The 22129-nt window shown below is 39.5% G+C and overlaps 1 protein-coding gene across 6 annotated transcripts in view; it reads right to left on the minus strand.

Moving 5' to 3' along the window:
* szt2 (SZT2 subunit of KICSTOR complex) overlaps positions 1-22129 on the minus strand; it is a 140669-nt gene that overhangs the window by 113906 nt on the left and 4634 nt on the right. For all 6 annotated transcript variants that reach the window (XM_086224165.1, XM_086224164.1, XM_086224166.1 and 3 more), the window contains exons 4-21: positions 20592-20762; positions 20097-20219; positions 19431-19593; positions 15591-15697; positions 15248-15458; positions 14590-14760; positions 14251-14482; positions 13960-14089; positions 13615-13760; positions 12733-12885; positions 12302-12416; positions 6730-6935; positions 6310-6546; positions 3687-3765; positions 3499-3587; positions 2555-2723; positions 2080-2197; positions 1520-1630 (exon numbers count right to left, since the gene is read on the minus strand). In XM_086224165.1, coding sequence (XP_086080291.1) covers positions 1520-1630; positions 2080-2197; positions 2555-2723; positions 3499-3587; positions 3687-3765; positions 6310-6546; positions 6730-6935; positions 12302-12416; positions 12733-12885; positions 13615-13760; positions 13960-14089; positions 14251-14482; positions 14590-14760; positions 15248-15458; positions 15591-15697; positions 19431-19593; positions 20097-20219; positions 20592-20762 — 2731 coding nt within the window. The remainder of the gene's footprint in view (positions 1-1519; positions 1631-2079; positions 2198-2554; positions 2724-3498; positions 3588-3686; positions 3766-6309; positions 6547-6729; positions 6936-12301; positions 12417-12732; positions 12886-13614; positions 13761-13959; positions 14090-14250; positions 14483-14589; positions 14761-15247; positions 15459-15590; positions 15698-19430; positions 19594-20096; positions 20220-20591; positions 20763-22129) is intronic.

Consider the following 22129-nt stretch of genomic DNA (forward strand, 5'->3'; position numbering starts at 1 on the left):
AAACTAAAACGTTTGTTCACAAACTCTAAAGTGCATTGTCTGATAGAATCCACATCTTTTTTCTTCCAGCTATATGATCAGAAACCTGTAAACACTTTGTTTTAAGTTCAAAGTAAAGTTGCCATAATGCATCAGGTTTGTTACTCATTAACAATATTACCCAGTATGACCAGCTTGTGAATTCAGTCAAACTAACTGGATTATTGTGCATACGCTGGATAAAGAAGACAAGAGTTTTTAAATGGATGTTTTTGGACAGTTTGCAATTGGTGACCAGGGGCTCCACATACAAGAATTTTATCAGTAGACACCACAGAGCTCATCTATTAAACAGCTTGGCAAAACATCTTGCAGACGGACTTGCCATCCTATTTAAAATTTCAAAAAGCCACATTTTAGCAAACATGATATATAACATAATGGCATCGTGCTATTTTTTTTGGTGGATTTTTTGACAAGGCCAGGCCAACGATACGTTTTTAAATTGTTTTTTTTAGCTTTTTAGCCAATTTACCAATTTATATGCATCTCTGAATTCAAATGCAACCTTCACAAGTGTAATGCCTTTACCCTTAGTTTCAAGATCCTAAAAACAAGTGTTTGACATTTGACAAGTAAACAGCTATGAAGTAACCAATTATGAATGTTCAACGTATGCAATCTTTAGTGGAAATGACATACATTTTTGTCAATAACTATTTCCGCACATTACGGTAAAGTCCAAAAAAGACAGTGCTTTTACTTTTACTATATTATCATATTTAAGGTTTCGTGGTATACAGTATTTGTTTTGAGGTACTTTATTACATCAATGCCATCATTTTGGTGAATAATTAAACTATTAGTCTTGACTACATCCAAAGTTTTATAGTGGTATCTGATCTGCCACTGCTGTTTGTCATCTCATACAGAGACAGCGATATTCAGCTAAAAATTGTATGGCTTCTACTTCTACTTTCCATTACTCTTTTCTAAAGAACCAGACTAAGGAAAGTTTAATCCAGCTCCTTTTCCAGCCTGGCCCTATGAACATATCTCTCACCATTACAAGACTCAAACACAATTTTAGCAATTAATTCTAGCAATGACCTTTGAATCTCTTTGAGGCAATTTTTTTCATTGCCATTCATAGTCTTAAATGTCTGTTTAAAAAAGCAAATAAGAAAAAAAATACATGTTGAAATTTGTCATAGACATGGTTTGACACACAGTACAGATTGTTTAACAGAATCAAGATAAACCAATATAGATTTTGTAAATCTTAAACACATAGCATGTAAACTAATTTACAGATATTTATAAAAATTTTGTCTTAGTTTACATTTCCAATACTTCTCCAGGTCTGGAAATTGCTGTTTTCAAATAAAATGACTTTACATTTTCCATAACTATATAAACTGCTAATTAGCAAAATGTCTGTGCAAATAGTTGCTCTCAAAAATATATTTTTAGATGGATGTACAGTATTTTCATCACATTATCTAGTATAATGAACAGAGGGATTTTAGGACTACTTTACCTGCACTGAAAGTGAGGAAGAAGAGTTCAACTTGCTGGCAATTTGGGAGCAGATGAATGAGATCAAAATGGAAGGGAACCATGAAAATACTCTCTGAGTATGAGGCTTCTCCTGTACCCACAGAGGAAATAATTCTCAAAAAATTCTCAACTTTACTACAGTTTTGACACCACACAGCAGCATCACACAACAGGGTACACATATAAAACATGTTTGGGAACACAATGTAATTTGTGAGTGAATTTAATGAATCCGTAGGGTAGTAATAGCCCGCAGGAGAAAACAACCACCCCCCCTTTTTTTTTCCCAAATGTGTGATTCATCTGTATCCCTTAATTTCACTTCTTGGTCTATGTGAAATGAAATGGTTTACACTGCCTGAGCCACTTCAGTTTTTAATATGAAAAAAGATGTGTGCAGGAAATGTGAAACAAGAGAGGCTTCAAAAAGACAGCATTTATGTTAGAGAAGATGTACATTGAACTGAATTTATTCAAGGGCAAAATACTACATATAATGAACAAGGTGATGAATTTGCAACAGCTCAACTGTTTTATTACCTTTGAAATCCTTGAATTCAGCTGGCAGTGAGCATACCTGGTCCTTATTCTGACACAGTTGGCTCAAATACTCAAAAGTCATCATGGTGGACATGCACGCCAAATCCCTTGGGAAGATCTATGGAAGCACATTCAGCTACTGTAATTGCCCGTCACATCGAGAGTAATAATGATAACAATAATGACAATGTCAGGGTCCACAACGATGAACAAGAACCATCTGCAACTCATGGCATCAAGCATTCACTGTAAACTCCAGCTATGTCAGAACCCTAAAGCAGATATAGAAAGTCATAATAAAAAATAAATAAATTACACAGTAAGATCATAAACATATTGAAATCTAAAATCTAATGTATAAATTATAATAAAAAACTACATTTTAGGAGCAGTAGAATATAAAAACAATTATCCAAGAATAGCCAAGTTAAGTATGTTAACAGCCACAGCCAAAGTTAAAATGTGTTATACACACTGCTTGAGGGATCTCCTGGTATTTGAGGCCCTGAAGGTGGCGATGCTTCTCCATGTAGTTCATCACCGTGCCAGTCTGAGGTTCCACCCAGCATTCCGTCACTAGGTGCAGCTCTGTGTCCACATCAACAGCCTCCACCTCGGTGTCATTGTCATCATCAGTGGAGAAGCTTGAAAACCACGTGAGACAAAAGACAGCAACACTGAAAAATATGCCATTATAGCAAACACAAAAAAACTCGACTTATCTTTTTCCCATGGGTCCCTATGTTTGCAGTGATTTGAGGTGACTGTCCATTTAGAATAATGGCTTCTCTTGTGGAGTGCAAACAGGTCCTATTTGCAATCCACAAGTATGACACTGGAGCCTTTGCAGACTGTCCAGTCCATTCAAATTAGTTAGATAATAAATAATCTGGGTCAACAGTCCAACATGGAGTATAAGTTGATCATGGGTGTGTTATGGGTCAAACAACTGTAACCAACCGCTGTGCCATTTACCACTCCCTTTGGAAATTTGGGGAAACTGGCTTCTTTTTTTTGCATGTCTTTTTAAATACTATTTCAGAAGGTAACTGCGTCACACTTTTTTTCTTCCTGCAGAGTTTCCTTTGTCCTGTCAAATTCCATTTTGGTCAAATGTTCCACAATATTTGTTGTACGCAGAGAGAAAATTTACACTTGCTGAAAGCAGCTTCTCTATTCTTAAAATTGCTCACCATTCATACCACCTGAAAAGGTCTTGACATGCCGATCCTATTGAGATTTAAATAATTATTGATGTAGTTGCACCCCAAAGTGTCTCTCTTCATGGGGAGAAATCCAGCAGAAAGTTCTGTATCAAATAGAGGTTCTGATGGATTTGAAGATACTTGGGCATAGCAGCGGCAACGCACACAGTGGAAATACCCCTCTCTTTGACGCAGTGATTATTGTCAGTCTTACCTGTCCTTAGTGGAGGTGGAATGAGGTGGGAACAGGATGTACTGGACAATACAAGAGTGACTTTCTCTGTCCGCATCAGCTGACATGCCCTACAGACAGAAATGTTAATAAGGATAAATTATACCAGGCATGATGAACATATTGCATTATAATTTACCATTGGCTAAGGTTAAGTCTTGCCACTCTACCTTCATTGGCAGCTCCATCACCATGTTGACAATGCCTTCTCCACTTGCGGCAAAGTGAAATCCCTCTGATATGCGGATCCTACACAAATTGAAACATTGTTATGAAATTAAAAGCCTGTCTATAAACCTATATATTTCATGTTTACAAACCTGACTACAATACCCTCAACTCACAGGGGCTGGGCAGGCACAGCCTGAAGGAACATCCCCAGCCCCATCTTCTACAGATTTAGGGATAGGGGGCTATACCACACAGGCAGTGGACGTGTTGACCTTCTGTGTTGCAAATGGATCCGAGGGATATGGGATGTCACCTTGGGCAGAAGGAGCTACAACTGATGCCCAGTTGACTAACATCAAATTTCCATTGCACAGGCAATTGTTCACAGTTGTATTACGAGGGTTGTCTGTAGCTGTTGTGGCAAAAAATTGAAGAAGGCATGGAAACAGAAGGGAGGGGATGAAGGCTCAACGGCTTCTGTGCTGTGCTTCTGTAGCAAAAACCTGATTGTGGAAGGAGTTTGTGGGGCTATAGAGAAGGGCTTTCGGGTGGCCTTAAAATTAAAATTAAAAATGCTGGCCAACTGGAGAAGGACGCACAGCTTGGCTTAGGCTGTGTATGTCAGGAGAAGAAAACAACTGACCCTGATTGTTGACATCCACCAGCAGTGGAAGGAACAATTTGAGGAACTCCAAATTAAAGACTGTGAATGAATCAAATTTCATGGATTCATTTTAATTTATGGATTTAAGCAACTCTAAAAATTTAAAATCCTGACTTTTTTTTTTTAACTCTAAATTTTGTAATAACCAACCACATGTATGCATTTGCCCTTCTCTCCGACAACAATTGAGTGTTAAACACACCAATGCAGCGCTGTGTCCACCTCCACTCACTCTGTTAAGTTGGAAAGTAAAGGTGCACGAGAATGAGCTGAGGTGCTGTTTAAAAAGGCTTCGCATTTGCAGTAAATGATCACAGACAACTGAGCCTGTATACTATCTACATGCTGCAAACACATTCTAACCAAAGACACCAAAAGCTACAAATGTTACTAGCATAACAGCTAAAGTAGCGACACACCAACCATTTCAATATGACTGAATCATTCAATATGCTGACCCAGTGAGTCGTTTAAACTATCAGAAGTGAGGCAGAAGCTCAGGCAACAGCTTCAAATGGGAGGAAACACTTCAACTATGATCAAAAATTAATTAACACAATTGCTGGTATGCTAACCCAATGTTGCAGGCAACTAAATTATAGCACAAAGAAGAGTTTAATGGATAATTTAGTTATTTGTAAGGCCTGACCTAGGAGAAAGAAGCCGATGAAAAGTGACATTTCTCTTATTCATATTCACTACTTGTAGTCACTATAGCTCAGCTGAGAGCACGGTTGCATAAAGCAGAGCTGTGTGTGCAGTGTCATGTGCACATATAAAGCAAAACAAAGGAGATGGTTCCATCTTGTGGTGCTTTTAAATACTGCGGTAATATCTGAGATCAATTATCTGGGCTTTCCAAAACCGTTCTCACAGCTTGGTTATACTAAACCTTTATCTAAAAAGGTAGAACAATTTCCCCATAGTACCTCATATGATGTTTCACATCCCCAACTATATGGTTCTTATATATATCATAAATACAATTCAAATTTGAATAATTTCTTTGTCTTTTGTTTGTAGTTAGTTGAAAAGCAAGGTTTATCTAAACCTAGCACAAAAAGTACAAAAAGTAAGGAAATTTGTGTTTGGTATAGATTATTTGTTTTTTGTAGCAGTGATTCTTGGCAATAAATCTTATACTGTTGGAAAGCCTGTTCATTTTCCTTTTAAATAGTGCCACATTTGTAAGGAACATGCATTTGTGGGATGAGCAGCAGAAATGAGTATGTGGGTTGCGCCCATGAAACATTTTCCAAATCTTCTCTGCCAATGCCTAACAACTTATTTTGCCATTGACTCTTGTCAGAGTAACCAACACAACCACGTTGGCTGACTTGTGACAAATGCTGGTTGAAGAATGGGATGCCATCCCGCAGCAGTTTGTGACCAGGCTGGTGACCAGCATGAGGAGGAGGTGTCAGGCTCTTGTGGCTGTTCTTAGTTCTTCCACACACTACTGAGGCTCCTCTTTGTTAAATGGATAAACTGTTAAATTGCCAATACGTGTTGTTTCTTCTGTTTTTTGTTTTTTTATATTAGGCAACAGGTATGGACTAAATTGGGCTGGGAATGCACATGGAGGTGGGGACAGTACCTCTGGACTGGCACAGTCTGCATGCCCAGAAGGCATGTTCAAAATGCAGGGAGAATCCTGCATCCTTTAGCCTCCAGAATTCTGCCAAAATACTGGAAAGGAGGCTCTGGTTATTTGAACAATGAAGTTTTTTTTTGGGGGGGGGGGGGGGGGTCATGGAAGTATGGCCATCCACAATATGCATCATGTGGACTTGGAGAAGGTATAAGACTCTGGCTCTCAGGGAGTCTTGCAAAGGGGGTTAACAGAGTATGAAGTACAAGAGCCACTGCTACTAGTAATGATTTTGCACCCAGTGTTACCTTTTAACAATATAAGTCTAAATAACTCAATGCCTAACACATATATTGCATAAACTCACTCAGACAGCATAGACAGGATGTGAGCGATGGCATGCGTGGCGATGGCAGGCCCTTGACTGCTCTGCACGGCCCACACCCACCGCCGGTGCAGGAAATAACGAGACAGGGAGGCCAGAGTGGATGAGGCTGTCCGGTTGGCTGCCATGCTGAGGGGCACTGTGCTGTTGGGAGGCTGTGGAAAGTTCTCCATGTTGAAAATAAAAGGAGTCCTGAAGTCCAGTGGTAACTTCTCATACCTGCAATCCATAACAAGACAAAACCAATAGGATTTTCTCAACAAATTATATAACATTCAAGCACTTGTCATTGTAACAAGTATTGATCCCTAAAAATAGTAGCAGATGTTGAAGATTTCCAGAATTTCACAGGATCTCAATTCCTGACACTTAGCTGTTTGTGCAAATGTCACATGCACTTACCTTATGAGCAACTTCTCAAGTGGCTTGTTGAACACCACCACACAGGGCCTATCAGACAGTGCAAGTTTGGGAGGAGGAATGGAGGGAGATTTGGATGGTGATGCATGTCCAGCAGTCTTCCTCTTAGTCTTTGGGGTGGCCTCTTTGTTCTGAACACGATGAGGGAAGCGAAGTTTGAGGATCTGCTCTCGAAGCTCATCCACAATCTGGAGAAAGAAAATGACAATGTACCTCATGTCTTGGTAAAGATGAAGCCATTTCCAAATCAATCCAATTTCTTTTGCAACAATATTTTCATCTCAAACCCATAACAGAAAGAACAATTGTGCCATTGTCCAAGTCCAACACTGATTCATCAGGTCAAAGATATCATAATAGGTTTAAGACCCTTTTAGCCCTAAAAAAAAAAAGAAGAAGAACAAACTCAAGTCATTTGTTTTGATGATGAAATTTGTTCTTCTTCTTTTCATGCCTTGGCTTTCAATCCTGCATGAGACTCTGCTCTTGTTTTAATGTTTTATGGCTTACTTTTATTTATTGTTTCATTTAATTGTTTTACATCTCTGTTGTTTTGCCCATTCATGTACAGCACTTTGTTTCAGTTGCGGTTGTTTAAAGTGCTATATAAATAAAGCGAAGGTGAGTTGAGAAAGCTGATTTAAAGACTCATCAATACTTAGTTGGACTAAAGTGAAACAGTTAGCAGGGAGTTAGCAATAACATGACCAGAACAATAGCAAAACTTATGGTGTCTGAGACAAGATAAAAGCCTGTTTAAATCAGTGTGGCTGTAGGACGTACTTAATAAGTGTAAAAGAATGTGTGTGAGAGGTGCACTACTGCGGAAATGATGGCAACGGTTCGTCAGTGGAGAGCAGCTCGGTTATCTATCTTGATTTTTTGTTTCAAATTTGATCAAATTTAACCCGTAAAGATTGACAAAGAAGTTACTGTTGTTTTCAGTACAACTTTATCGACCGACATTCTCAGCATACTTATGGTCCAAAGCAAGTGGGAAATCCAGCCTAAAGAGCAACTGACCTCCCACTGACCTGAACGAACTTAGTACAAAATTTCCTCTTTTGAACTCCTGTCTCCTAGATTCCATCCCTACTGAGCTGCCTTAACACACTTTATCCCTGGTTAGCACCTCTCTCGATATGATTAATGTGTCATTATTATCTGGTTATGTTCCAGTGTCCTTTTAGGAAACCCCTTCTAAAAAACAACTCAAGATCCAGAGGTTTTGGCTAACTACTGACCAATATCAAATCTTCCTTTTCTCTCCAAAATTCTGGAGAAAGCAGTTGCTGAACTGCTTTGTGACTTTACTTCAAAGCAATAGCTTATTTTAGGATTTCCAGTCAGGTTTTAGGGTTCATCTTCTCACAGAAATGGCAACAGTCAAACTTACTAATGACCTCCTACTGGCATCAGATGACTTGTCTCTCTGCTGGTCTTGTTAGATCTTAATGCAGCTTTTGATACCACTGACCATCACATCCTATTACAGAGACTGGAACAAGTCATTGGCATGAATGGAACGGCACGAAGAGTTACCATATCTCAACCTGTCACAAGCTTCTCAGAAAAGACGGTAAAACAAAGCTGGAAATTATTGTTCTGTTTGTGAGCCATGAGATCAGGATTGATCTCCTGAAACAGGCAAAGAGGTTAAGGGAAACTGGTGTGTATTTAAATGAATATTAAACAAACCCGAATGTTAAAATGGCCAGACAGGCATGCAGCCTGAGAAAACAAAACAATGATACAACTGAATGGTGCTACCGAAGAAGCAAAAGTTGTGATGATAAGAGAACTTAACGTCTTAGAGCAATACAAACACAAAGCGAAACGATCGTAGTTGTCAGCCAAAGGAGGAATTCACTCCGTTTCTGTGGAAATGTGTGAAGACTAGATATTATGGACAATGGAGTGTGGAAAGTGTTTTGGCTTTTTTGCTTCGACGGATAATGAAAACAACAAAATGAACAAATGACAAGTTTGGACATAGATTACACATTTCCATTCAGGGAGAAAGGACATTTTTTTTGATAGTGACAAGGACTGCCAAGGTGGACCCTGATCCACACACTTGGAACAAATTAACTTCAAATCCTTTGACTGTATTGCCTTTAATCCTGACTTTCTGGCACTCTCAAGCTGACTATCGAAACAGGTCACTCCATGGTCTGAAAACTTTTTCCGACATGCTCGATGAAGACTCTGAACATGTTAAATTCTTTACTTCCATCTGTGCAACATATCAAATCCCCAGAACAGACTACTTGCAGGTTTGTCACATCATTCTATCTTTATGTAAAAAGGGACAATTTAGAGGCGGCACGGTGGTGCAGTGGTTAGCACTGTCGCAAGAAGGTACACAGCAACATACAGCAAGAAGGTAATCAAATATGAGATGAGATGCAACCAGATTGAATGCATTGCAAGCACAATAGATAATGTATTTGAATGTGCAACTGTCGAAATCCACCTTTAAAAAGCCAATAATGTAATCAGAAGTTGTATTTATTGAACACCGGGATCATGTCTTGACACATTCAATGATAAATTAGCTGCCATGTTTAGCAATTCAAAGGTTAAAAAAACTGCAACTACTTTGTGGTGATTTTAATATACTTATTAAACCCAAACGGACATCAGAAAACAACGGATTTTATCCACAAACATAGAGCAATTGCCTTTTCCCTGTAATTATAAAACTAAGTTGACAACAATTGATACAGCTACACTGATAAATATATTCACAAATAAAAGCGATGATGAAATAGTTTGTGGACTTTTCATACATGATGTAAGTGATCATCTCACTGCCTTTGCAATTTTTCAAAAAATTTCAGGGGATCAAAACTAAACAAAATAAACTTACAGACCTATATCTGACATGATCAGACACAGAACACCAAGAGCCATGGCTGCCTTTAAGGAGGAACTAGGGAACAAAACTGGAATGAGGTTTTTGTTAACAATAACCTTGAGAAGGCGTATGATGCTTTTGTTTTTTCATCCATCCATCCATCAATTTTAAACCGCTTATCCTTTTAAGGTTAGCAGGAGGGCTGGAGCCTTTCCCAACTGCCACTGGGAGAGAGGCAACACATAGAGACAGACAACCATTCACTCTCACAGTCACACCTACAGTCAATTTAGAGCATCAATCAGCCTCGTCCCCTCTTGATGTCTTTGGACTGTGGGAGGAAGCTGGAGTACCAGAGAGAACCCACACAGGAACAGGGAGAACATGGAGACTCACACAGAAAGATCCTGTGCTGGAGCCGGGGCTCAAACCTGGAACCTTCTTGCTGTGAGGCGACAGTGCTGACCACTGCACCACAGTCATAAAAATAAATTAGTAAATATTATCATAAGAAGTAAGGAAGAATATTATACTTTATTCCATTTATACATGGAAAATATTGAATAATATAATCAAAAAGGGTTTCAAAAACAGACGTTATTATTTATAAAAGATAAAGAAATTAAGATAAATTAAATTATAAGAAGTAACAAATGGATTTAATGATTTTTTTGTACATGTTGGTTATAGCCTAACAAAAGAAATTCCTGAGCCAACAATTAACCACGAAAATGGTGGTTATATTACTATACATTCCTCCTCCATGTTTATTGGTGCTGTAAATGATCGAGAAATACTCGATATCTTAAAAATATTTATGAATACAAATTCCATTGATTATTTTGATACTGACATGTTATTAGTTTAAAGTATAACAGAATATATAGTGCAACCATTCACAAACATCTGTAATCTGTCATTTCAAACTGGTATATTTCCTTCAAAAAGGAAAATAGCAGAAGTTATTCCTTTTTATAAAAAATGGAGAAAGAAATCAATTTACCAGTCATAGACCAATATCATTACTTTCACAATTCTCTATGTCCAAACTAGCCATTTTGAGAAAAATAATGTTTTGAGTGACAGCCAATATGGCTTTAGAGCAAAAACGTCTACCTCAATGGCAATGATGGAACTTGTGGAAGGGATATCTACTGCAATAGCTAACATGGAATACACTTTTGGTGTTTTTTATAGACTTACAAGGCTTTTGTTACAATTGATCATAGAATATTAAAGAATAAATGAGAGATATATGGTATAAGAGGGTTAGCATACCCATGGATGGAAAGTTATCTGGATGATAGACACCAATATGTGTGATTAAACAAAGCAAAATCAAGTCAATTGAGCGTAACTTGTGGGGTTCCTCAAGGATCTGTGTTACACACTAAATTATTTGTATTACATTATATATTAATGATATTGGCAATGTCATCATTATTGTTATTACTGCTATTATATATATATATATATATATATATATATATATATATATATATATATATATATATATATATATATATATATATATATATATATATATATATGTTATTTGCACATGACACCACTCTCTACTGCTCTAGTAAAACCTAGAACAGTTTCTGACTACAGCTGAAAAAGAATTAAACACATTAAAAACAAAAACTGGTTGACATAGATTATCACTGAATTTAAAAAAAACAACCCCCCCGCAACCCTAAACAGGATAAACAGTAGAAAATGGATGGATAGATGGATGGATTTCTTTTCTGTATTTCATTGGGAACTGAATGCTAAACAAAAAAAATCAGATTTGGTGCTATAGAAAATAAAACTGACTTGACAAAAATTGACAAAACAAAAAAACACCTTACACATACTGTAAATGAATTTAATTCATGACTGATGTCTTTCTAGGAAAATGTCCTGGGAGTCAGAGGGACTTAAATCACTAGGAAAATTTTCTCACCGTTGCAATACCTAATAGGTTGGCTTTGGTTGACAATGTCAGGGAGGAGTCAGTTTAACTAGAATGCATGTTTATTATTGAGAATTAACAGTAGTGTTCAATAATACTTGAGTATATTGTGGTGTTTCTATTGTATTTCAGAGTTAGGTCCAGAGAAATGTGCAGGGCAGGCAGTTTGAGGTCAAGAAAGGAGTTTGGAAAGGAGGAGGAGAAAAAAGTGTGTCGTATCTTGGACTTGCATGCAATCTTTGGTTGCTGTGCTAAAAGCAGCACAGAGGCCAGTGATGGTGTTTCTGTAGTATTTTTTTGCTCCATTCTGTTTTTCAAAATTTGACTTACAGATGTTAGAATGCTGTTAGAACAAACGTGTTAATCTTGGTGTGTTGTTGTCAGCCCAGATCTGAGAGGGCTGGATCATAGCTGGAGAGATGAATACCCGTGTCTACTGCTGGGTAATCTTGACTTCGTGTAAATTAAATCTCTTGTAGACAAAAGCCAGATGTTAGCATCTTTTTTTTTTTTCTTTTTAAGGATTCCCCCACACTCAGAAAGGAGAGGATTGGTTCCCACTTGTTAATACTCCTCTGTGTGCTCATTTGTGAGAGACAAGGGCCTGGGGCAAAAAGGGGGCCGGAGCAAATCAATAAGCGGTGGTCAGTAATGAAAAGTACCAGTTTTAAATACATTAATAAAATACATAACCAATATGTGCCAGTCAACACAGCATGTTTGACTGTTAGTACCTTGTTTCTAATGTGGGCTGGTGTTCCAATAGGGAAGCCCAGGCGCAGGACCATGCAAGGGGTCTTAGAGATGAGCCGGACCAGGTAGAAAGACGTTGGGGGCTGATCAGATGAACTGTTGAGACAAAACTTAATCAAATTTCAATCTGAAACTGAGACATTGCAAAGAATTATGGATGCACAGAATATAAGTTCATCTCCCCTTGTTTCCTTGTTACAAGACCTGTATGTTTCAGCTTACCTGTGCTGACTGACACATGTGGCAAGTTTAACAAAACAAGCCTACCTGCCTTTACCTGCTAAAAAGGTAGAGTTTTACCAAAAATCTGAATTGAATTCCAAATTGCAAGCCACATGTGTGACATCAAACTCGTTTGTAACCAACAGAGTTCACAACTTACAGAAATATAAGACAATTTCAATTGTCTAACCTGTATATGAGTTTCACGTAAGAGTAGCCTTCCACCAACACAAAACTGCTCCAGTCCTTCAGCAAAGATGTAAGGGCAGAATGGGAGATGCGGCACTGAATAGTGCTGTAACGTCCATTGTTTCCAGGTGTGTGCAGGTGTTTGGGTATAGGCCTGTGGAAACAAATAGGTCTGTATGGTTGAAAATTGACACTGGACCAAAAACAAATACCAAACAGGTCAAAATACCACAAAGTTGCATGAAAGAGAAGAGACAGTTACTTCTGTTGTAGTTGATATAGTTCATCAGTCAAGTTGTTATCCGTGTAGGCTGTCTTTGTCATAGTGATTCTTGACGGAGAGCTTGTGCAGTCCATTTTAGCTTGATGACATTCTGGTAAAAATCTAACTTGATGTAACTCGGCAGCGCCAATCAAACGTAATTAAAAACACTGTTGCCTTTTTCTTGTTTCAGATTTCTTCAGAAACATACATAGTTGTACTGTTCAGCTTAAAGATTAGACTGTCTCATTTTCAGATAATTGATCACCTGATGGGTCTGATGGCCCCACAAGTCAAATATTTATACAGGTGTATCTCTTCCTGGTTCATGTTTGATGAATGGATTGTACCCAAACATCACACATCTTGTAGTGAGATGGCACGCTATTTTCTGTTTGAACTTATGCCTGTCCTGCACCTAGAACTTACTTTTTAACGTGCATGCTCATTTTACCGAGTTCATTAGATTTTTGTCACTTGGCCAACATGTTGGATCAGTAGCAATGAGCAACACTACTACTTGACTGCTAACCAATAGTGCACACCTGTGGTTACCCAGCAAAATTTTACCCACAAAATGCATTTATGCTAAAAAGTAAAGCAGGAAATGAAATCTCTCACATGTCATGTTCAAGGATGATAGCAATGCGATGCATGTGCAGCCATCTCTGCCAGAAGGTGGCGTCCATGGAGAGAATAGGCTTCCAGTAGGAAGCAAACTGGGATTGACAGGAGTCCTTGCACCCACTTTGCTGTAGAGAAAGGACCTAGGGAAAGGGGGGGCAATACTTGCATTCATTACTTTTTTAGCCTGGCATTTAACTGTACAAGGCTATATTAGCCATTCAACTTTGTCATTAAGTAGATGGAAAGTCATGATTTTGTAACACTGATAAGAAATCTTCAAGGATATCATTTTAGACACTTGTAGTGAATGAACGTCCATAGTATAATTGTATTAAATACCGGAGTAGTAGACCCAGGAGGGATGTAGAATAGAGGAACTCCATTTTTGGTGCTCTCAGGAATCATGTAATTCTCAGGGATTGAATTGAATGACTGAAGATGCACCAACATCTGATCAGTCTGGTTGATACTAGAAGGAAGGACACACAACACATGTAGTTAGGTAACACATGTAGTTCAGTAACAACATAACCACCAGTAAAAGACCAAGCACTAATAAAATGTCATAATTTATAGCACTTGTGAGTTAAATTCCTGAGAATCCCACGTGGTTGCTGGGTGGAGCAATACCTCTGCAGTGTGTTCCAGAAGCGGCGGATGATTGATGTGCGGTACGGACTGGTGATGGGTTTCCTCTGAGTGCAGCTAATGTCATGCAGGATGTCGTAGCTTCCCTCCATTGTCACCTCCACCCTTGTGGTTCGCTTAGACGGGTCCAGTGGCCAGGAGGCAGCTGCCAGGTACTCAATATGCATGTTGTGTTTCCACAGAAGAACCAGCTTCACCTCCAGTTGAGTCCCACCTGCAGACCAAACAGTAAGGACCCAGATGATTCTTAACAAAGGTCTAATGCTACATAATAAAAAAGGTAAAATTTTCTTTTGGAATGGCAATATTTCAGATATTTACCTTTACTGAGGCTGATCTCTCTGATGGTGTAACCCTCTCTCAGTCGCACAGAAACCACACTGATTAAATGAGCATGGACTTCCTTCTCTGTGTGTTTCTTCCTCCTCATTACCAGGGCTGGGTTACCACTGGCTGACACCAGGTGCTCATTGAATAGTTTGTGCTGGGAAACTACAAAACATTTAAGCAGCTGTTTTATGTTAACAATACATCAAATAACTTGCAAGAGGTGCTGCTCTGATGAGTCCACAAAGAATGCACAGCAACTCTGCAGCTCATTAACAGAGCAAATTGCAGCTCATTGCTAAAACCTTACAATTTTAGGTGACTGTCATGGCTCTCACAGTGTTATTATCAGGGTGCTAGTTGATTTGAAGTAGCTCCCACCCTCTTGCAAACTCTGCCTTTACAACAACATGACAGCACTTTGAGTACTGCCACAGCTGAAAGGCGCTTTATAAATATAGTCCATTTAGCGGCCATGTTCAGCAATAGCAGATTATTAATACACTGATTGGTGCGAGGTGTGACTGGTTTAAATGACCATATATGAATCCCCTCTCCTAAGATGATATCTGTGCCAGTTATATGCTTGATTGATAAGTGAGGACCGCTAAATGAGTGCGAGTACGAGTACGTGTGTGCGTTATTGTCTCACCACAGAAGTATTCTGAGTTCATAGATTCAGGAGTCTTGAGGAAGGAGTAGGTTAAGAAGGCCTTGTGGTAGGCGTTCATCTCTTTGCTCTCCAGGTCAAGTTCAGGGCAGGTGGGCAGGTAACACCCAAATGTAGCTAATGAGATGAACTTCATGAGCTCAATGTTGGGGATGTAGCCAAAGCTGCAGTCATAAGAGTATGCACCACCCACCTGGATGGGAACAGACATGATGGAAGGAAGAGGTAGCACGACAATTTCTGGATCAAGATTATAAAATCAGTTTAGTCAGATAATTCCTCCTCCAAAAACATAGTTATTTTAGTAGTTATTGAAAATGAAAACCTGCACAAAGGAGCAGGCAATGGTTCCACTCCTCAGCTGGTTCAGCAGGGTTTCACACACTGCTACATCAGGAACACTAGTCACTCCATCGGTGATAATAATGATACCTGGAACAGACATAGGTTAATTGTCTCAATATGAGACACTTAATGGTCTATATCAGGCATCACCAAATGGTGGACTGCGGTCTGGGTCTGGACCCAGTGACAGTTCTGTCCGGACCCGTTAAAATTCTAACACTAATAAAAAGATACATCATTCGTGCATGCGCAGTTAATGTAGTTAATACGACAGTACAGTCATCAATAGCCAAGCCAATCAAATCGATTGTTTACCTTTCATCACCAGGGACTAGCAAGAGAGAGGAAATGAGAGAAAATGGCTTGCTCAAAAACAAGGAAAGTAGATGGTTAAAACGAAACTTTTAAAGATGAATGGAAGGACCAATACATGTTTGTTCTGCTTGCATCCTGTTTGAGAACCTTTGTTTCTCATATGCTGTGAAATTGTGGCATTAATGAAAAGTGGCAACATTAATCATCACTATGAGACCAAAAATGGGTCGTATGAGAAAAGGTTCCCTTTGAAGTCCGCAGTCAGGGCAAGTAAAATTATCAAACTGAAAGCACAGTATGACAGGTCTACCCTGAAAACAATATTGTAGTTAGGCCTGGGTGATATATCGATTTTATCAATTAATTCAAGTTTTTTTGTTGCGGACGATTTAAAAAATAGAAAATTTGAGTTTTTTTTTTTTTTTTAATCTTTCTTGCTATGGCGCACCTTTTGTCCCCAAGGAGCTTCCATAGCTTTCCCCCTCACCCTTCCCCCTTGTTTCCTGTGCATGCATAGCAGCAACACGGCTAACAAGAGTAAGTAGTTTGTTCCTAAGAAAGGAGTCGTATAGTCAGTGGTTTGGAACTGGTTTGGGTTTGTGGCGACAGATGTTGAACAAGTGTCTGCGCGCTGCAAAGTTTGTCTGAAGCCCAGTGCAACAAAAGGCAGCAGCAAAACGAACTTATTTCAGCATCAAAAACAGAGGCATCCAGCAGAGTGGAAGAAATGCTTCTCTTTGTGAGGGGAACAAGACCGCTATAACCGACAAACTCCCACTAAAAAACAGCTTACTTACGCAGGAAAAAATTGAAAAAAAAATTGTAAATCGAATTATTTGTGAAAAAAAAAATCAGAGATCTTATTTTTTAGTCCATATGGCCCAGGCCTAACTGTAGTCTACTGTTTTCCATTCAAGAGCCATACAAGTTCAGACTGAACAGCATGTTAGAAGTATATTACTTTGAAAACACTTGAAATTTGACAATAAATTATACAGAAGTGTACCTTACATTGTTGATTTTATTTTTGAGTGACAATATAAGATTTGGACCTTTGCTAGGAGGAAATTTTAGTCACTGGACCTCTCTGAATTTTAATTGAATACCCCTGGTCTATATGGTCAAATAATCTCCATACCTTCTAATCTCCCCACCCCCTAATTACTTGATGCTGATAACAGTTTAAACTTTGAGCATGATCAAGTACTATTGCAATTACTTTTTGCATATCAGATGGCATGTCGTATGAGACCTATACCCTTCTGCCACTGCACAAATGGATGTACATGATGTACACCCACCTTAAAAACCTGATTGTTCCCATCCTAATTGTGAGAAGACAAGGAGTTGCCTCTCTTTTTTTCTGGTGCATCACATTTGATATCATGACATCACACTGACTGGAAGCCAGCCATAAATTACTACATTCACCAGGATTTTGTGTTCTCAGAGCCAGAGCTAAATACCTGAGTCCACTACAGGTTCATTTGACCAGGGCATGAAAGGTGTTTTACATTCCCATTGCAGAAAACAGTTAGATGTTAGCAGCATTTTTGTCCAAAGGTGCTGGACTATACTAAGACCTTCACACTTATCCAATCAAGCATGTCAAATATCTATGGCAAATCTGAGATGAGACTGTGATAAAAGCCAGAGTGACAACAACCATTGCAAAGATCAATCTGAAAGGGAAGTGGTCCCACTGGCACTTTATTCACCGTCATGTGTCGTTATACCTGAGGACCCTGTTGTCAACCTTAGTGCCTCTCAAACTGATCATTTTATCAATGGTGCAACTTTGGACTCTACCCTTTAAAAAAGAAAAAACTATGAAACAAAGGAAAAAAGCACCATGATACAACTCTCAAACCTGAAAGCTTAAACAAAAAAACTCAAAAACCGGAGAGGATATGGCGTGCCTCCGAACTAGAAGAGTCACATGGAATCTGGCTATTGGGGAAGCCCTCTATAAAAATAAAGCAGCCTATTACTCAGAAATTCTAGAGGAAAACAAGAACAACCTGAGGTTTCTCTTCAGCACCATAGCCAGACTGACAAAGAGTCATTATTAAGGTATTCCTGTTTCCCTGAGTACTAATGACTACTATAATAACATTTTTAACAATAAAATTCTACTTATTAGAAATAATTCTGACCCATCGTCACCTATAAACTCATGGGAAAGGAGGAGCCACAGTTGGGTTCCTAGCCATTTCCCAAAGACAGCTTACTGAGCAACACAACCTCAGCGGGTGTTGGTAAGTCTCCATCCAAATCTCTGGTGATATTGGATTCTCGCACAAACCAGTCAACCACTGTTTTAAGCCTGAAGTTCCGTACTGGCCTGAATTGTTTCATCTTTTCAGATGCAACTTCAGCCTTGAGCTGCTGCAGGGTGAGACCAGCATGATAATGAAAATACTACAGAAGGACATGGAGGATCTGACAGAGTCAATGAACGGGGTGTCATCTGACATTGCGACTCAGATGAAATAACAATCTATCATCACTGAACTATTCAGTGAAATCAAGCAGCTCAAATGTCAGAACACTGAACAGGCAAAGATGATCACAGTGCTGGGAAACTGATAGGGTGACCTTGAGCAGTACTCAAGAAAAAACAAGTAATCATCACAGGACTACCATTCAAACCAAGGAACTTTGCTCATGGCGTGAGACAGGTCCTGACAACAAAAAATGAAATCCATGATGAGACAACTGAGGAGTAGGTAACAGCGTTCCTACAGAGCAAAGATATATTGATTGACAAGAAATGTATTGAAGGCAAGGCAAGGCAAGGCAATTTTATTTGTCGAGCCCATTTCCACAAACAGTTTGTCTCAAAGGGCTTCACATGGCATCATAACAACATCCTCTGCCCTCAGAGCCTCACATCGACTGAGGAAAAACTCCATAGAAAACTCTTTTAACAGGGAAAAATGGGAGAAACCTCAGGGTGAGCAACAGAGGAGGGACCCCTCACCAGGACGGACAGACGTGCAGTAGATGTTGTTACAGACAAGAAAACAGTTTATAACACAGAATGTTGGAAACATGGAAATGTTAATAACAGTTGAAGAAGGAAGCTTCTGGTAGGGGAGGCAGGGAGAGCAAGCCAGCTTGATGGGGAACTGGATGGCAGACTGGTTCATGGGAGGGGAGCGCAGGCCGGTGTAACAGTAGGGGATTAAGGGGGGGGGGGGGGGGGTGATGCAGGCGGCAGTTGGAGCTCTGGTGGATCAAGCATGTCACACACTGCCAGCCAGGGATCAAAAGAACAAGCTCACTGTGTGACTGCTACTAAAACCTGTCTACTAACAAACCAGTAAGAATGCAGCTGTAAATGCTGCTGATTGACTTGCTTTGCAGCCTGCAATTCAGGGGGAGTTATCATTGTGCAGTCTGCATTGATATTTTACCCAAGATTTCAGATCCATGTCACACACCGTGGCTGGCACTAAACTTGTACGATTACAAAAATCACATAGTCTTAAGACAAACATACCTGCACTTGAATTCGGAGGAAGCAACTGAAGAGCCAGAATACCCTGGCGTACCATGCTGACCAGTCCCATATCAGCTGACACCATGGAAATCCCTTGTTTACCGTGAGGCTGCTCATCCAGGTTGTTGTTCAAGAGACCTGAGCTTTGAACTAGCTCCATGGACTAAAGGTAATGGATAAAATGCATATCATCATCCTGTACTATTTTCATTTACATTAAAGACCAACAAGTCACAAATCATAAGCTTATACTGTAAATGTTAACATTGGAAATCAGCTAATTTCATCAACTAACACAGTGAGGGAGAATGGAGGAGGTGTACCTTCTAAGCAGGTTTATTACTGATATAAGCTTGAGTATCACAAGCCAAAAAATAAATCTAGGTTTCTCTAGTATGGAACAGGTAATGTAATTAAGCAGAGCAATCAGTTTATCAAAATCTGATGGCTTTTCCTTTTGCACTTCCTTTTTCTTTTTTCCCCCAAATTGAAGTGTTTTTAGACTGGGGGATGTTGACAATTTATACAGACAGAAAAGGAAAGATACTGAAAAGGAAGAATTCAAATTACAGTTTAACATTACTTATGCGTCATCTGTTGTTTCAACATCATAACAAGATATTTCAAATATACAATACAACGCTTTTATTATTCATATGTACTTGCCTGTTCATGCTGCTGATGAAGGACCTCTGCAATGTTGCTCTCCACTGCTCGGAGCTGCTGATAGATGTGATGCAGGAACTCATCAAGGTCTGTTCTATCAAGCTGACAGCCCTGTACCAATACCTGCAGGGCAAAATTAAGGTCCATCAGTAGACTTTAATTACATCTACAGCAGTTTTATGCAACACATGGAAACAAATACAACATGAGTTCGAGTAAAGAAGCTGAAAACATAAAAAGGGATTCAGAATTCTATCCTTATACATTTAAGTCCAACATTTAATAAGTGTGCCAATTGAAAAGAACATTGAGGAAGAGGATTAACGGAACTAAAACACTGTGTAAGGCAGTCGTTTAAGATAATTCACTGTAAGCCTTTTGAAAACTTTCAGAATACGGGAATATTTAAAGTCTAGAAAACAAAAACAGAATTAGTGTTTTTAGTGCTGCTAATGTGTTGCTCAGCCGGGCAAACATAAAACAAAAGCGAATAACCTGGTGGGAACTGAGGCCAATAATGGACGAATACACCAAGACAGTGATGAAAATCTTTGGCTTGAAAAGTTGATCTGTTCCAGGGACTTTAAAGGGTTGGGCCAGACCAGCCAGACACCTTGACAAGGCATGAAACACCTCATCAAAGATCATCTCCCCTGTGCCATCATCCTGCAAAACAGAAAACAAAAGATGCACTAAAAACAATTTGTGCTCTGTAAAGTACAACGTGACCAAATTGTCATACAAGATGATTTGGAACTCACAAACACTGTGTGTTGGATACAATGTTCTCAAATATGTCAGTCTGTGACGACTGCAGTTAGACAAGGCAGTGCGCACAGTTACCATCGCAGAAATGCTCTACTCTGCCCCAAGTTCTCTGGCTGATTGACTGTTGTAACAAATTTCACAATATGATTTGCAGGTGACAATCCATCCAACTGAAGTCGAGCGGGCCAATTTACCCTACTGCAACTTTCCTTCAGTTTTGTTTTCTTGTACATCTCTGGTCTGAACATGCCTTACCACACTTGAGGGAGAGCACATATCTCCACCAGAGTGAACTTTCCATCCTGACACTTCAATGCTCAGACTGTAATCAATACGGGAATGAGGCAAGACTTTAAGAAATTTTGAGTACAGCTAAGGTCAAAAAATGCTATAAAAAAATGAGTCAATTCACCATTTACATGAAGGAAACACAGTGTACAAATACTTTACTGACCAGGGGCAGTTATTTGATGCAGAGCCTCAAAAGCCCCATCGTAACTATGGTGAACACAATCATTTGGTGACAACTAGAAGAGTGACTGCTACAACTCTCTCACAGCCAGGTATGTAGGAGAGGACAAGGAAGCTCATTTCTGAACAAACACAGACCCTTATCCAGATATACTTGAAGCTTGAATATGGGAGCCAAAGCCTTAAGCTATCAGGCTCCCCTCCTGTGGAACAATCTCCCAGTTTCAGTGGAGTCAGACACCCTCTCTACATTTAAGAGCTTTTTGATAAAGCTTAGAGTTAGTGCTGATTAGGCTGGCCCTTAGATATGCTGCTATAGGCTTAGACTGCTGGGGGATCTCTCATGGTGCACTGGGTGTCCTTCTCCTACTCCCTGTCCTCTCTGCCCTCCTGTATGTGTCATACATATATCATTCTCATACGTGTTACTAGCTCAGCTTCTCTGGAGCCTTGGGCTTCCCCACTTCTCAGATCCCCGGTGCAGTCAGAGGAGGGTACAGACACGAAAAGACTCAAGTGCCATCCTTAGCACCACCTGCTCACATCCCCCCCTGTCCATCATTTGCTTCCCCTTCCTCTCCCTCTTTATCTCGGTCCCTCTCTTTCCTTCTGTGTATCTGTCTTCCTCCATTATCTGTCTTTGTCTCTGTCCCACTCTCCTGCTCTCTTCCCCAAACCAGTCAAAGAAGATGGCTATTCCCACTGAGCCTGGATCTGCCTGACATTCCTGCCTGTTAAAAGGAAGGTTTTCGTCGCTGCTGTTGCAGGATGTGCTTGTTCATGGAGAATTGTTG

The sequence above is a fragment of the Aulostomus chinensis genome, chromosome 14 (assembly GCF_037954235.1).
Source record: "Aulostomus chinensis isolate RoL2024-O1b breed Wild chromosome 14, RoL_Achi_v1.0, whole genome shotgun sequence".
Taxonomy (NCBI): Eukaryota; Metazoa; Chordata; class Actinopteri; order Syngnathiformes; family Aulostomidae; genus Aulostomus; species Aulostomus chinensis.